This window comes from Bombus vancouverensis, chromosome 8 (genome assembly GCF_051014615.1).
Source record: "Bombus vancouverensis nearcticus chromosome 8, iyBomVanc1_principal, whole genome shotgun sequence".
NCBI lineage: Eukaryota > Metazoa > Arthropoda > Insecta > Hymenoptera > Apidae > Bombus > Bombus vancouverensis.
In genome coordinates, this window is record NC_134918.1 from 7,691,898 (window position 1) to 7,706,167 (window position 14,270).

At 35.4% G+C, this 14,270-nt stretch overlaps 1 protein-coding gene across 1 annotated transcript; it reads right to left on the reverse strand.

Annotated features, from left to right (window-relative positions):
- Positions 1-3,564: 3,564 nt before the first annotated feature.
- LOC117162276 (putative defense protein 3) lies at positions 3,565-13,864 on the reverse strand. Its single transcript, XM_033344152.2, has 4 exons — positions 13,751-13,864; positions 13,233-13,484; positions 8,934-9,141; positions 3,565-3,887 (listed from the first exon to the last, which is right to left on the reverse strand). The coding sequence occupies exons 2-4, from the start codon at positions 13,453-13,455 to the stop codon at positions 3,824-3,826; spliced, it is 495 nt and encodes a 164-aa protein (XP_033200043.1). The 5' UTR covers positions 13,456-13,484; positions 13,751-13,864; the 3' UTR covers positions 3,565-3,823.
- Between the last annotated feature and the right edge of the window lie 406 nt (positions 13,865-14,270).

Here is a 14,270-nt window from a genome sequence, read left to right on the forward strand (position 1 = left end):
CTTCTTTTTTATGGAAATATTTATCAAATATTTGATCGTGCGATCAATAAGATCAATAACTTTGTGCAATAATACCGCAAAAATCTAAGATTCCATATTTTGGGCCACCTGAAACAAAATACCAGTTCAACCTTACGCTTCACGTTTAAAGTTTAACTGCTGAAATACCGTGCGAAACAGATCCACGCTCTATTGTCTGCGGATTTCAATTCTTCACACCTGCAGACCCCACGCATTCGTGTCATGTATTCTTCGTTGTTCGATTCTTCGTCAGTATTTTAAGGGACTATTCCAATACGCGTATTCGTACAAAATCGATATTTTTACGCTCGTTTATCCGATCTTCCATTTAAAGATTCATTTGAACATTTGGATTCTTCCTGACGTTCTATCTTTGCTAGTCTCTTGTTTTCCCGACAACTATCAATTTGTATTATCATATCGAGCACCGTTCAATCTGAAAGAAAAAAATTCTAGAATAAAGCGATTAAAACTTGTCAGCTGTCGTTGTCGATGAACGTTTCTATCGATATATTCACGAAGAGTTATCCCATAAAGCCCTTGGGTATATTACATCGAGCGACGTCGTCCCGATTTTTATGGCAATCAAACGCGTAAACTGGTCTACTTCTGTCAGAAGCAGAAATTGAGAAAACTCCGGTACTATATAGTCGAGGTAATTAACACTCTGATGTTAATCTAATATACGACCATTAAGTAAGTCCTTAAATTAGTTTGTAACACGCATAGTATGAAATAGCGACAAAATTCATAGACCTTTTAATGTATAAGAACGTCGAATCTAAAATTTGACAATACAATTCGCTGACTTGTTGCAATTGCGTTGTATCAATGTTTAATTTTATTTTCCGGTCGGATAAGATCTATTTTACTATTCTTCGAGATTCTATAGCTTCTTGGAATCGACGTTGGTGAATTTAGATGCGACGGGTTTGCGAAAAGTGGTCGTAAAATCTGTTCCGTGGTCGACGTTGTGATATGTAGCTTCGCAGAGTTTTCGGTCACAGTACGTACACATTTATTAGACATAAAAATTAAAAATTTCGCACTATATGCAATTTTCACTTTTACAAAAATCTAAAATTATTCGACGTAGTATCAGGTTGACCTAAAGGTGGCTATTTATACAATGTTTATACAAATATGAAACCTAGTCTGTCAAATGTTTTCGTCTTTATCCTCAGTCACATCCTCTAACTGCTATAACATACGTTTCGCTCGCATTAAAACAAAAAATGTTGTGTATTTTATAATATAATGTAATAAATTCTATTATTACCTCATAAACCGAGAGAATCTTTTAGAACAACCTAATATTTTCAAGGATTCTGGATACGAAAATCTAAAATCATTTCCAACGCAACATTTTGTCAAATTAATTAATAAATTATGTAAAATCTTAGAAACCCGTAAGGATTATCGATCGAAGCAGTTAATACGATGAACTAGCATCTGTTGGAAAAGTTTCGAGACTCCTTCGAAGATAAAAATCGCACGAGTCGTCGAGCTATCAGGAACGTAGAAGGCGATTGCTTCTTTCGTGCAATCTATCGGAAGGGAATTCTCGTTCCGCTGTTTAAGGAGCAGCGATTACCGGTTTCACGCGGAGACACGTGAACCGACACGACGACGAGATGGTTACCACACGTTCCCAAAGAGGGTTTTGCCGTTTCTTTCGCCGGATTGCCGTTAATGGAACTCAGCACGTCGTAATGCGAGCAAAAGTATCGCGAGACACGTTACGTAAGTTAGTCGATCGGTAAAAGTGGGTCGTCCCCGTAAGGGAGGTTCGATAACTTCCAAACCGATCTCGCCGATACACTTCGCCATTCTAAGTATCTTCGAATTGGAATCGACGTCAGAAGAGCCGACCGGTGAATTTAGATGCGGTAGTTTTGCGAGAAAGGATCGCAAAATCTGTTCCGTGCTCGACGATCGAGGTCCATGAGTTTGAGAACTTTGCCAACGATAAAACAATCATTAATCGCAAATTTCTCCAAAATCTCTCCTCTTCTATACCTAGAAAAAATACATATTATATCCGATTCTTAACGCGTTTTTTCTCTAGATCTGTTTAAACGTATGTCAATTTTTGGGACTATAAACGAATATAGTTGCTTGCTTATTCGAAGACACAAAGCGTTTCCTTGTTTAACGTTAATTAAAGTTTCAGTTCGACTTCTAACCGTAGCCTCGTGAATAGGTAAATCTTGGTTTGCTGGATGTTGAAAGAGATAGGATGTCGAAACTGATGTTAGGCGAATCCATTGGGAGCGAACGTTGCGTAAGTTTGGTTTGAAGTCTTGAAAAAGTGAATCTGTTACGAATCATGTCCCCGAAGGCTGAAATTCTTCGCACGATGCGATCATTTGTTAGGGTAGGTTGAAGATACTCGGCGCATGTGAAAAGCTGGGAGATTTCTTTGTCTGACTGAGCGAGCTATTGCCGAGGTAATGTTTCGTGGAATTCTAATGGTCTTCCTTCTCGTTACTGGTAATCAATTTTACGCGATCGTTGGAGGAAGATTGTAGTTTCGATGAACCTTGTGCCACATTCTTAACAATGAGAGATCGTACAGAAGTGCGTGACGTTTTTATTACGCCGTCATTTATTAAAGTGACGTAGAATCGGCGTTTTATTACCATGAGGAGTCCAAAGACTTCGTTCGCATAATGAACAAGGCTGTTAACAGACATATTCGATTATAAATTTAATGCGAAATTACTGAAATTATATAAAATGGAAATTAAGCTTCTTCTCGTTATATCGGTAAATTTATTATACTTTTGATTATTTTGTCTATAAATTTAATTTAAGACTACGTAAAAGATGATATTAACGCATGTAAAAAGAATTTTCCATCGTGTTGATGGATTTATTATATTTTGTGTATTTATCGCATTATGAGCCATAATCGAATATTCTAGCCATTAAAGTAGGTAATTTGAATATATATAGTACCTTGACATGGTAAAGCTTTAAACTCTCTATACGCGATAGTTGATACGATGATCGCCAGGAGAAAAACGCGATATTTCATATCTTTCGTCGATCAATTTTATATTTTTAAGACTTTACAATTTAACGCGGTACGTTGTACAAATATGTACACTCGTGTAAACGATGTACAGTCAGTCAATCGAATATTACGCAACTGCGTCTGACAGATCGAGAACCTTAGCGACCGGTTGCGAATGAAAATAGAAAGTAGCTTCCACAGACTAACAGAAAAAGAACCGAGTGGAACAACATCATCAATATTTCATGAACAACGAAAGTTCAACTTCTTCTACGAGGCGAAGAAAGACATAAATGTGTAAACTCTTGCGATTTTATATTAGAAACTATTTTCTTCTTAGAAGAAATATAGATCAATATACAAGATCGTGTAAATTTCGATGATTTTGTATTTAACGTTTTTTCTTATTACAAGATAGGTCAATATATATAAGCAATATAAAAAGTTTGTATTATTTGACAGTTAATATCTTAGTTTCTGTTTATAAAAAAAATAGATTAATATAGCTAGGATATACAAAATCGTGAATTTTTGTGATTTTATATTTAAAATCGTTCTTTCTTTCTTACAATAAAATAGATCAATATACAATATACAAGATAGTACAAAATACATGTTTCTTCGTATTTTACGATGTTCTTGGGCGTTCCGATGTCACCGCTTCTCTCCGTTCATTTATGAATCACTATGCTTTCGACGCAAAAGCAAGATCTTTCGAAGAATCGAATACGATTATTAGTTCCAGAGTATAATACTTTTGAACTTAGAAATTAGTAGAGATCTTCAATTCTTCGTTGTGGCTACCAGATTGGACCAGTAAGTCGCGTACTCCTTCAAAATGGTGCCTCTGTAATCAGAAAAATCAGAAATATCAAATTAAATACCGTAATTTAAAGTAAATGGTCAAAGGTTAAGGGTCTTAGGTGCTTTTAGATTGAGATATCTCGGCATTCTTTGGCGAGTTTATAACATCCACATTTCACATGTAAAATATCGTGTCGTGTATCATTTCGTTTGCGATATAATTCAGAGGATCGTAAGTATAACGATAGCTAATAAAAATCGTGTTTTATTGTTAATACTATACTTAAAACACGCAAGCTAGAGGAAAAATACCATAAGTCACGTATTTTGTCCTTTACAGAGTAGAGAAGCATTTTTTTTTTTTTTTTTAGTACGTTTGATACGCTGTCGATCAATTTTGTATTATCACAAACTTCTTTTTATGATCAAATCCATCTTGATTTCACACCAATCTAATTATACTCTTTTATATTTTTAGAAATATTGACTGCCACAAGATTAGCTATATACCATTGATCTTTCTAAAAAACTTCATGAATTTATCATATCTCTTAAAGTATCCTTACATGCTATATATATATCTTTACGATTTTTTAACCACTGAGCTGTATAAAAATAAGAAGATCAATGGAAATACGTTTTCTTTCATTGTCTTCGAGATACGTGTATTAAGGAGATTGGGTCTTTAATGGTCAGCCACGCGTCAGCTACTCCTACGGTTCAGGAACCTAAGAACGGTACTAATCCAACGACAGAACTGTTCCTGTGAAATAATGAAAACAGATCCAAAGAATGAAAACGAAATCGTTAATATTAATATCAATAGCGTTTTGCGGCAGAAAATTAAGAACATAAGTGGTATTTACCGATGTGCGGAATAACGATTAAAGAAGCTGTCTTTTGCGTTTAGATAATATACCAACATAAAATAATAATTGAAATTGTAACATCCATATACCAAAAATAATACAAATACAGAATTATTTTCTTACTAACATCGATAACATTAAATACACTAACCGTATAAATAGGATGCGACGAAAACATCGCATTAACGCTACAAGCGTAACAAGTAAAATATTGATCGAACAAAAGAAAACGCTCGAAGTTGATGTTTTAAACTTCACTGAACGAACGCGTCCTTTCCCTCTTTTTTTTTTTTTTTTCTTTTTTCAAAATCCGTATACTGCTGGGATACGCGAGGGTGAAGAACAAATTTAAAACTACACCACTTACGAGTCGGGCTTTCCCATGCTCGTATGAAAAAGGTAAAGGAAAGGTAAAAAGAAAAAAAGTAGAAGTTTCTGTGCTGTAAAACGATTCAACGTGGTATTTCAAACGAGGGACCGCAACGAGCTAGAACGATTCATCCGTTACCTTTCAGCCCGGCATGCGAACCTTCTGACCTGTAATATTCCCTGGAAATTCGATGGTTTATTAGCAAGCCTGCCGTGTACACGCGTATTCGCGAGCAATCGCGCGGCGGAAACGATTATTTCCACTGGCCAGCAGCATACAATTAATCTTATTACGTTATCCCCTGTCGAATGGAAATCCTTCATCCACGTCGTAACTTAGTGAACTCTATTTTCCAAGATAATTAGTACCTAATGAAGGCCACATTTTCGATTTCGATTTCAGTGATATAATTTCGCGATACGATATAACGTGAAGGCGAATAACGAGATCATTGCAGTTCGGTGAACGTAAATTTGTCAAAATCGAATAGAAAGGAATTACAAGTTGGGAAATTGCAAATACGAAATTAATGGAGATCCTCCTATGAAATATTGGAATTTATTTCCCAGGATAATCGATGACACAAATTTTTTTTTATTTTACATTTTAATTGGATTAATTCAATTTCAGAATGTGATGCACAAGAGCGTCGCAATTTGGTGAAGAGATTTTCGACAGAAGCTGGACATTGCAAAGAGTAATTGCAATTTAGAAAATTGGAAATACGGAATTATGGAAATTTTCCTTTTAATTCGGCTAATGTGTACAACGAAAGGGTTGTAATTTAGTAAATAATAATAAACATACATTTAAGATGTTCACTTTCCTGATGAATTGGAAAATTAGAAAATTGGAATACACCGCAATTTGACGAATATAACTTTGCTTTACGAATTAATACGATCACGCTTTAAAGAATCGAGATTAGGGTTGGGTCTCTTTTTTTAATTTCAGTTCGACAAATTTAATTTTCCCGATGAATCAAATGAAAAGAAACGAGTAAATATAATTCACTTCAAGAGATAAATTATTACTATTTAGATAATGTACTTTTTCACTGAAATATAATTGCAATTTAACAGAACATAATTCTCTGGATGAATTAAAATCGAATTAACTAATTCTTTCCCTTTAACTTTATCCAACGCGATTCTTTTGCATGTTGAGAAAATGAATGTTTCTTTATGACTTTGAGTGCACGACTTACGTAGGAAACTGAAGAAAAATGGAAGTTTTTCTATTTGGACCACAGGAAACCGCGAGTAGATTGTTCAAGTCCCAACGGGTAAAAACCCGTGGCTAAAATTAATTAATTAGCCTGGCTTGGAAGTTTAACGCTTCCTACCAACGTGTTCCTCTGGTAACTAATGGGGACATTGGTCGTAAATTATTGTCGCAGTAGATTAATTATTTGCGAGGCAAAAGAAATTTCTTTTGAAGCTAAGAATCCCGTGGTGCTTGCTGTATTAAATATTCACATAGAATGGCTTAATTTGCAACAGTTGCTATCGGGATCTACCAACCACCGAAATGCAGATGAGTTGAAAAAGAGGAACGTCAAAGTTGAAATAATACAAAATAAACGATTCTAAAAAGTAATTAGAAATTTTAAGGCAATATGACTTTCACAAGGCATATTACTTTTTTTACATCTTTCTGACTATATCTAATGAAATCTTTATATTAAAAATATTTAACGAAAGAAACGCGCAATATATGGAGATTGTTAAAATGCCAGTGATCTATGAATGATGCGCACAAATTCAATTAAATGAAACTTTGGAATATTAAAAAATGACATGACGAAATTAAATTTCTATATTTTTCTCATTACGTCAAGTAGAATTTTTGTAAAATTCGCATAAGCAATGAAGATTATTAACATTTTTCTGTGAGCTATTTTACAGACACGCGTAAGCTCAATTTTGAAATTTGAAACATTAAACGATAATTAGAAACTAACGATAAAAATTATCTCCTCCGCTGTTTCTTAATTATTTTATACGAACATTTTTATAATTCGGGAATTGGATAAATAACTTTATAAATAACTTGGATAAATAAATTTATTAAAAAGGCTGTGATCTATTAAAACTGATACTATCCATTAAGAACGAAGATACTGTTAAGCCCAATTAGTAGTCTGACATTAGCTAATGCTTTGGTAAAGACTTTGCGAACAATTACATCTAATTTGAGGACTGCAACGATGAACTCTTTGACAAACATCAAAAACTAAGTACAGCACAAGGTATTATTATCCCTAGAGGGAGTGGCTGATAATCACCACTCCGATTTTAGTTTCTCTTTCATTAACCTCCTAATTTTGCGATCCGATATCGTGAACTTTTTGGCACCAGTAAAGTTGTTAAAATTGTTTCATGTTGTTCGTATTATTTATTTCTCAATTTATTTTTCAGTATTTTCCAAAACTCGATTACGACTAATTTCTATCGTTCGACGATCTTTCGTTCACAGTGAGTGAAGAAGGATCCAAAGATTTTATATACAGGGTGGTTGGTAACTGGTGGTACAAGCGGGAAGGGGGTGATTCTACGCGAAAAAAGAAGTCGAAAATATAGAATAAAAATTTTTTTTAATTTTTCCATCGAGACAACGATCTACAGTGAGATCCGCTTAAGAAAATCTAAAGTCGATTTTCTCGAAAACAAAGCCTCAAACGAAAAATTTTTATTCTATATTTTCGACTTCTTTTTTCGCGTAGAATCACCCCTTTCCGCTTGTACCACCAGTTACCAACCACCCTGTATATGAGAATTTTTTATATCAATTCTAAATAACAATTTAATTTTCTTTTTAATATAAATGCAGGAAATAGAAACAGTAAAGATATTAATAATAATTTCACTATATTTCTTTGATAAAAGAAACAGTTTTTAAAGGAACGATACGGGGATTAAGAAATATTCAGAAGTCATAGTACAGTGAATAAATGATCATGTTATTTTGTAACTGCATTATAATAGCTTGTACCCGTTCTCGTTTTAAGCGCAACAAATGATATCGTTTCGTTTACGATAAGAGTGACGCAATCTTGCGAGTAGATTGCATTCCACGGGGAAGAATTTACAAATATTTCCCTTCACCAAAGTGCAACCAATTACCATAAATTATACTCGGCGCATGCTTGTCGTTTATAATAAACGTGTCTAAATTAAGCTTGGCAGCAATGGAAATTTATGTCGATTCTTCTGCTAATCTATGATAGAGTACGTGACGCTTGAATGAAGCATTATTGAGACTTATTCGTATATCAACGAACGTGGAATGACTATCAGAAATTATTATACTATTATACTAAAATCGAATAACTCCACGATTAACGAAATTTTACAGGTTGCAAATTAATGCTGGATAAATAAATTCCTTTACGTAACCCTAACAAAATTTCCTACCAGAGCAAATCAATTTTACAAATTAAATACAAAACGACTCGTAAAACAGCGATGACTCTTTTCTTTCCGAAACTGGCCATCAGAAAGTTTCACTGCAATAAATATCGCGAAGCACGGCTACAGAAAGTTCCGCTGTAAAAATACACAGTAACTTAGTTTCAAAAGGTTCCACCTCGTTCAAAATGTCACAGAACTTGATTTCAAAAACTTCTGCTGTAAAAGCATCCTGCAACTGTTAATCCAACGTATGAGAATATTCCCGAAATTCCAAGTACAGCGATACGAAACGTACGCAATGCGATTCTCCGCAATTCCGAACATCATCCACGCGACTCTCCGCGGCTGGCTCTAAAACTCTATCAGAGTGATCGATTTGCAAGGCAAACCGCGTTAGTGCGGTTTATCTTGCCCGTACGAAGAAAATTGGCACTCACGTGAAGTACACGCGTCCACGGGCGTTCGGTGGCGCATTCCAGATAAGAGTGGCGTGCTGTTTCACGTAAGGATCGGCGTGTGTCACGGCACTGCACTCGGGGTGGGTATTCGTGTTGTCGGTTTGCGCCCAGGAACCGATCCAGTTGTCTGTATCGGGGTCACGTGCCTGCAGGAAGAATCCCTTGAACGACGAGCCGCTGATGGTCACTGGAAAAACATTCGGTTCACTGGAGAACTCAATCTCCAGGGACAGTTTGATGATATTGTCCGTGAGTGTGGGTTGCCGAGGAACACAAAGGAGGGAAGTAAACATAGAAAGGACGATCGACGAATGTAAGAAGGGATGTTGGAGAATGTGATTTCTCGTGGGTGGACCAATTAATCCGCACATATTTTTTGTAAAACGATCTTTTTTTAGCATTTATAGTTCCATTTGGATACACCAACGAAGTTTAACATTTAATTTTGCTGCTTGAATAAATGGTTGGTTGTTATGAAGGAAATCTGTTAACAACTTGTGTAGGAATTTGTTGGACGATAAAGCGGATACGTTGGTAGGTAGGTAGAAATTTTTCCGGAATTTTTAGAAGCTTAGCATACCAACTGTATGTATATGTGAAGTGGACAAAATGAATGTACGGGGCATGCTGTGTTATTATTATACTAAGAAAATGCGATGTAATAAAAATTGTAGTTTAACGCGGTGATATTTTTTAGATGCTTCTTGCCAAGATCGGGGAGATTCTGTTTCATAAATTTTACTTGTAGAATGAAAAAATCGATTATTTCCTCTAAGACACTGCGTTCGTTGCTAGCTTGCCATTCATAGCGAATAGAAGGTAAGGGAAATAGAAACGATATAAAAATATAATATAAAAGTCCCCCAAAAAAAGAAGTTCGTTGACAATTTACGATTCAAGACCTTTTAACATTTTTACACCGTGTGAAAAAATTTCTTGAAGATAAGAGAATAGCTGCATAGTATGAATATTAGAATGACGAAGAATAATCACAATCGCAACCGTGATTCGTATATGATTCTACATTTATCGATAAGATTGAATGATAAAAAAGAAAAAAATAAAGAGAGAATATGTACTATAAAACAACTTGAGGAAATTGCTAAGGAAGTAACAGGAAAACGTGAACGAAACTTTCAGCAGTAGGAAGCAGGAAGCTTATTTTCTCCGAGAACGTAAACAGGACGTAGACCTTGGGATTCGTTTCGACCACTATTCGTTTACGCCTCCCTCACGGCACCCTATTTCATTCCGGCTTTCTCATCCTCGAATATTCTAAGACATTCGAAAGGAACCAGTTCCTTAATATCTCGCCTTAATATCTCTGCTTGTGATAAAAGAGAAAGGTCAATACCTCAATTATATTCATAGTCGAACCCCGTTATCTTTCCTTGTTCTTTTCCCCTCTGTTTCATCAATTGCGATCGAACGATCTCTGACGTTCAATCTAACATACAAATGTTGATATAAATGAAACATTGTTGATTAAACGACAACTTGAATATTTAAATAAATTTAATATTTATTTTAATCTGAAAAGCTCGTTTCTCTCCTTCTCAACAGAATATGCAATATTCATTTTTGAAATATAAATTTAATATCAGCAAAGTGAGATAAATAAAAGAGTAATATTTACATTTGATATTTTTCTATTTAACGTTTCAACATCGTGCTTTTTTCTACAGAAATATACTATTTATTTACGGAATTTAGAATAAATTCAAAATCTTTGCTGTCAAGTGAGTTACGGTCTTTCGAACGAAAACGAAATAACGTTTGGACTCTATTGGAGCAATGAACGAACGAAATTTTCGTACGTTTTGTATAATTGTTTAATCTTTCGTTAAATTTTGTGATTTTCACGCCGAAGGTAAAATCATAAAGTTACGAACACACGTGTATATCAAGCTTGATGAATAATAAATAACTATGTCCTATAGTAACTGTATCTACTATGTAATATTAAATCGGATAAATAACTTCGTTATTGATTGGCAAAATTAGAATGTAGTGTTCGTGCCACTCCCTTTCCATCGACACGGTAATCTTCTATTCTGTCCGCACACAACTTTTTTCTTCTTTCGCTTCTGATCGATACACGGTATTAGAGTCGGTGTACAAAGGCGACGTTGTACAAAGAACACAATTAGGATGACCAAAAAGAAAAAGACGAAGTTGCTACGATACGCTGGTCGCTCGGTACTGAGCGAGGTTTCGAACTTAATTTCAATTTACAATAGACAGCGTGTAACAAGAGTGAATTAAAAAGTGAAAAAAAAAGAGATCATCGAAGCTATGTATTTCAAAAGCGTGTTTTATTTTCAAAGAAGTGGAAGCAACGATGGACCAACTTACTACAACACGCTATACAAAGTTTAAAATTATACAATTGAAATACCATATTCAATTTTATAAAAAGTAATTAACAGCAAATTGGATTATCAGAAGACAGGAGATATCTTTTCTCTGTCGTTGTATAACAAATAAAACGACGTGACATAAGGTGCGTTCAAACAGTGTAAATTAGAACATTCAAAGTGAACAACGAGCATTAAAATAACAGAAATTACTCGACAAATGATCGTAAATTGTGTAAAAATTCCTGTTCGATCGTTCAACCATAAATGGAAGATGAGAAACGAGAAGAATCGTCGTATAATTGTATTTTGTTTAAACGCGAGGCAAGTCAGTCTCGCATTCTACATAGGTTCTACGAATAGAAGGACACGTAGGCGAGTTGCTTGCATTCTAGAATGCGTGCTTTAGATTTAACCAGGCAAAGTCAGGTCAGGCTAGCGCGTATTTCTTTTTTCGTGCAAGCGTGTTAAGTCGAATGAGAAAACTGCAGCTGGGGAACCTCGCAAACCTTAGCCTGGCTCCATACTTATCGAGCTGCATGGTTGCAAAATATGTTACTTCCGGTTTCTATGTACGTGCACGAAATTACTTGGCAAATTAATCAACCTGCTAACAAGACTCTCGATCTGAGGGTAAAAAATTCTTGTCAACTCGTAAACTTCGTTATGAATCATTTTCAGAAATTGTGCTTTTTATTTTTACTTTCTATTTCATGAAATTGTACGTTGTTATCACGCGTTTTTTACTAGTAGTACGAATAATAAGAAAGTAAAAATTCGAATTTCATACCCGATTATCCTAAAGATTAGTTCGATCAAACGACACTAGCCGTTTCTTCGATTCTTTTTTAGATTTTCAATTTATTTATTCGATTCGTCTATATCGTTATAGAAACACCATTGTCATTAAAATATTCCAATAAGCTTTCACCAAGCTTCTCCACATCTTAGTTCTTACGATTAATATTCATCGATATAACAAATTCTTATCAAATTGTTTGTCTCCCTTTGATCGTCGATGGAAATCTTCGATGAAGCGCCGCAAAAATCTTTACTTTCACTGCAAATCCTGCGTCCGTTGTTCGTCGAAAATTTTATCAATATTCATCTTGCAGACATTAAACTTTGAACAGTAAAAAATGCAGTACCGTAGCTAAAAATTTCTCTCGCGTTCCTACAAAATTTCCATCGGAGATCGGAAATTCGAAGACCGAGTTTGTGACTCAGGAAACTGTCATTTAATCGTGATAAACTATGAAGGTGAGGCAAGTTTAACGCAAACGTTAAACTCGAACGTGAGTTTGATCTAACGTTTCGTCGCACGACAGGTTGGCTGAATAAGAGGGATTTTAGGCACGTAATTTCGCTGGTGTTCGACGAAGTCTACATAGAAACGTATTTTTCACCCGTAGACGATTCACGCTATTATTCCGATGATTGAACATGCAGAACCGGACCGAACCGCAAAATACGCGATTGTTAGCGTTTAGACGCGTTTCGAGTTATCCACGTTGATTGGATCGATTGTTCCCTATATCGGCTTCGTCCCGTTATTCTTTTCCTATTCGATCGTTTTCGCCCTGTATCGCTAATTTTTCGACAAAATACAAGGGAAATTGTTTGCGACGAAACGTCCAACTATCTCGTTTCACCCCTTTCGAAGGAAATAAGATTCTCTCGTTTCCTTTTTGGAGAAACGATTTTCTTCTTCTTCGCTAAGTAGTTTATCAGCTTTTGTGAGGAACAATGCGTACTGCGACTGAATTCTTTTTACAAACGGGAGAAAAATTGTTTGATTGTAGTCTTGTTTCTTATTTTTCTTATTTTCCAATTTACGTGGTAATTAGTTGAGTGCGCACTTATGGGCACTTTAAATGAGCAAAAACGTAAAGAACGATTCGTTAAGAGACGGATAACGTACCAGTAATCTGAGATCCAGGACCGTATTGCGACGACGAGGCGGTAAAAGCGTAAGGACTCGATTGTACGGACTGCGACTTCGCTTGGCCATGATTAGGTTCGTTGGCTTTCGATGGCTTCACGCAAGTATCCACCGGTGCACCGTCAGGGAAACTGTACACGACGAACACCAAAGAAAGCACGATCAATGTAGCAAACGTCACGTTCCTCTTGATCAAGCTCATGTTCGTCTTTTGACGCTCCTCTTGCGCTCCTGACGGTATTAGATTTTTGCATTAACGAGGATAGTAATGAAGTTTTCGGCTGCTTGGAAAGAATTTGTGAATTGAAATTATTATTTTGGAATAGTTAAAATTATTTTCAGATATATTAAGACGTATGATTTGATACGTCTGACAAAATATTTAGACAATATAATTTAGAAAAAAAAAAGAAGAAAAAAGGAGCATTAGGTATTTAAGTATCCCTTTTGTCCTTAATAATTTGAGGAAAATAGTAAGGAAATTGAAAGACACTTACTACGATTAGATTAATAAGAAAAGAACGTAAAATTAAAAATGATCGTGTTGGAGGTAGAATGACTGGAAGGGAACTGCACCACTCGACCTCCTGCGAGTAACTCAAACGTGGCCAGATCCCACCATGGAATCATAAAAGGCTGGCACAATTCGCCTTTGCTAATTGTCACTTTCACTTCGATCCCTTCGTTGATTCTGCAGCTGACTGCGAATCGTGTTTCGATATCCTTCGCGTTTAATCCTTCCCACTTTCGAAGGAACAGCTCAGTGGGTTACAAATTTTCGAAAGTATGATGCTGGAGATGTAAAACCTATAGATTCACGTGTTCGTCGATTCGATATCTTGGCCTCTATATCTTTTAGAAAAATATCTCTTGATGCAGATGAAAAATATTTGAAAATGTATTTTTTTAATCGAATAAAAATCGGTTCGTTAGCGATAGAAACATTTCTATTTGAATATATATTTAATTTTGTGCCAAAGTAAGAATGTCCTGTTTTTATCCCGTTGGATAATATCT

Bases quoted from the DNA above. Each gene is read 5' to 3' on its own strand.
- LOC117162276 (XM_033344152.2), bottom strand. From the start codon at position 13,455: ATGAGCTTGATCAAGAGGAACGTGACGTTTGCTACATTGATCGTGCTT. The intron at 9,142-13,232 runs GTACGTTATCCG...ATGTTTTTCCAG, and splicing joins TCCTGGATCTCAGATTACTG to TGACCATCAGCGGCTCGTCG. The intron at 3,888-8,933 runs GTGAGTGCCAAT...TTCTGATTACAG, and splicing joins CGTGGACGCGTGTACTTCAC to AGGCACCATTTTGAAGGAGT.